General features: G+C 31.9%; 1 protein-coding gene across 2 annotated transcripts in view; it reads left to right on the top strand.

Annotated features, from left to right (window-relative positions):
* Tdrd5 (tudor domain containing 5) overlaps positions 1-3,302 on the top strand; it is a 114,964-nt gene that overhangs the window by 68,198 nt on the left and 43,464 nt on the right. For both annotated transcript variants that reach the window (XM_023703573.1, XM_004643439.2), the window contains exon 11: positions 1,410-1,610. In XM_023703573.1, coding sequence (XP_023559341.1) covers positions 1,410-1,610 — 201 coding nt within the window. The remainder of the gene's footprint in view (positions 1-1,409; positions 1,611-3,302) is intronic.

The raw sequence follows: 3,302 nt of genomic DNA, 5'->3' as shown, positions 1-3,302 counted from the left end.
TTTCTTGGTTTTGACACAGTGAACTATTATGACTGATCTGTAAATTCATTTTTATTTTGGACAGTTTTTATTGTTATATTCAGTTATGTTTGTGAATAGTTTATTTTCAATTTGCAGTCTATTAAAACAATTAAAAGAAAAGAAAGCAAGCAAGCAAAAAAGCAAACAAACAACTTTTAAAAAGTGAGAAATTTTCTGAATGGCAACCTAACGATTTAACAGTAGAGAGTTGGTTAAATAAATAACAGCATGTTTTCTCAAAAAAAAAAAGTTTAGAGTTTTAAGTCCAGACAACTATTTGTTGTTCATTTTTGTGGTACTGGGGATTGAATCCAAAGCCTTCAGAGTTACATTCCAAGCCATTTCATTTTTATTTAATTTTATTTTTTTGACAAGGTCTAAATTGCATAGGCCTTACTGGAACTTGCAATCCTTCTGCCCCAGCCTCCTACAATTTTGGGATTACAGGCATTTGTACCATCAATTTAACTACTTGTTAAGTAATAACAAAAAACATTTTTCAGAGCATAATGCAATCTATAACCTTTATAATGATAGTGTTGATCATCCAATTAAAAATCTCTAAACACGCAAAGAAACACAAATAGGTGGTATTCTCAAGGAAAAATGTAATTAGTAGAAACTGACACTGAAACGGTCTGTATGTTGCAGTAGGTAGACAAGAACTTTTAATTAGCTATTATGACTATGTTCAAGAACTTGAACATAATTAACAGATAAGGAATTTCTGGAGGAAATTATAATAATTGGAAATTATGGAGAAAATAAATGAAAAGTTTTGGATAGGCTTGATAGCAGATTCAGAAACAGCAGGACAGTCTGAACTTGAAAATCGATCAAAAGAACAACTTGAAGAGTTTTTTAAAAATCTCCCGTAACCCTGTAGTACTTGGGGTTACTGAAGGGCATATCTCATGACTCCTTTCAGGACAGACCCTAATTTTGACATCTTTCCCCTTTTACTTGTTAGACCATCAAAACCAAAATTTGGATTTTCTTAGATTAGCAATACTCTTATAATAAAAGTAGTTCTTACTTTTCCTTCAGTCTTGGCCTGGTAATTGTTACTACTTTGTTAATTTTTTTTGTATATTTTAGACACATTAAAAATAATATTTGAAAAATTTTAATAATATTTTAGCCAGACTTTCTAGAGGTTTTCTTTTCTGTAGGAGGATTGGTTTAATCTTAACTATTTTAAAAAATCAGTTCTTTAAACATTATTTAAAGATTTTTTTTTCATTTTTTTTCTTCATTCTGACTTTTAAAATTCTAAAGTGTAAATACCCTAAATAGTTGTATTTAATGAGGAACTCATTTTTGTGTATGGTTGCTGTAATTCATGTTTAAACCTCTCACTTAAATCTGGTATCTTGATTTTATTTCAGGAACACTGGACATCCAGAGCTATTTTACAGTTCCAGAAGTTGTGTGGTTTGAAGCCATTAGTGGGAGTAGTAGATGAATATATAGATGGAATACTTAACATTTTTCTGTGTGACACATCCTCTAAAGAAGACATTTATTTCCATCATGTCTTGAGAACAGAGGGCCATGCTATTGTATGCCGAGAAAATGTCCCTTCTAAGGTAGAGCAGTCTGGATATGTAATGCCATATTTTGTTGAATCTCAACACTAAAGATAGAAGAATTTAATATAGAAGGTTATTGATTTATTCTCTTAGAACCATCCATTAGAGTCCTGGCTTCTTATCTTGAGTACAGTCTTAATTTTCCTATGACTATACAAAAATCATTGGCTAATTGTTCTTTAGAATGTAAATATTTTCAATTTAAATAAATGGTTGAATGTTCTCTCTTATCCCAAAATATTTTGTTACCTAAAGTTATTGTGGAGAACAACACTTTTATTTTACGATTATTGAAATTTATATCACTTAATATCGATGTTAATTTTTGTAACTAGTTAAAAGTATCAGAATTGAGAAACTTAAGTAATGAATTTTGTTTATTTTAAACAAAAAACAGATAAAACATTACAAATGATATGGAATTTTAAAAAAAGATAGGAATTCAGCAATGGTTGTTATGTTGCACATTGTTGTCTTCAAAGAAGTTGCTCAGATTATCAGATATAAGCACATAAAATGAAAATTTTAAGCATTAACTGTTCTCTTCAAAAAACCAATAGATACTGGTAGTACAATCATCCTAGCTATCCTGTGTGTATATATATAAATGTTTTACCCCTTCTTTTTTTTTCTTCTTTCCCGTATGCGAATTGTTCTTTTTATCAGTTTCTTTTCCTTTCACAGTATTTTTTTTTTAATTTTTATTCGTGTGTGTGTGTGTGTGTGTGTGTGTGTGGCCAGCTCAGCCCACCAGGGGGCAGGGTTGGCTGGCATGTGGTGCTGGGGGATTGAACGTGGTCCCTTTGCTTTGCTAAGCTTATTCTAAGTAGGTGCTTTAGACCACTGAGCCCTCTCACCAGCCCCACAGTATCTATTGTACCTTTCAGGTTTTACTCTTTCAAGTGCTTACACTAGTGAGACAATACAATGTTTGCATATGCGAGTCTGCTTTATTGCACTTATGAGTGCAGCCTCTAGTTACATACATTTATCTATAAAAGCCTCAAGTTTGTCTTTCTTTATAGATGAGAAATACTTCATTATATAAAAATACCACATCTTTTTTTATCCATTCCTCAGTTGATGGGCATTTGGGCTGCTTCCCAGATTTGGCTATGACAAATTGTGCTGCTGTAAACATGGGTGCACATATATCACTGTGATATGATGCTTTCAGTTTTTCTGGAAAAATATCCAGAAGAGGAATAGCTGGCCAAATAGAGCCTTCTAACCTAAGTTTTTTGAGGAATCTCCATACTGATTTCCACAGAGGTTGTACCAGTCTACACTCCCACCAGCAGTGGAAAAGAGTTTTTTCCTTCTCCAGCATTTGTTGTTAGTTGATTTCTTGATGATAGCCCTTCTTTCTAAGGTGAGATGGAACCTCAGTGTTGTTTAATTTGCATTTCTCAAATGACCAATGCTGTTGAACATTTTTTTCAGCTTTTTTTTTTTTTGAAAACTCATACCGAATTTTACTTAAAGTAATATGAATTTCACAGTATTTGTTGTAATACATGGTATTGTCTTACAACCAGCTATTCATATTACCAGATATCGGAAGAAGAAAAAACTGGAGCAATGTATAAGTAATTAAGAAAAGAAAAAGTACAAACAATTGAAAAAAAGGAGACGAAGCTAATTAGAGCATTGACTGCTTCTTTCTATTTCCATTTTTTTTCGTTTTTA

The sequence above is a fragment of the Octodon degus genome, unplaced genomic scaffold (genome assembly GCF_000260255.1).
Source record: "Octodon degus isolate 3935 unplaced genomic scaffold, OctDeg1.0 scaffold00176, whole genome shotgun sequence".
NCBI classification, from domain to species: Eukaryota; Metazoa; Chordata; class Mammalia; order Rodentia; family Octodontidae; genus Octodon; species Octodon degus.
This window is presented reverse-complemented; position numbering and strand designations above follow the sequence as displayed.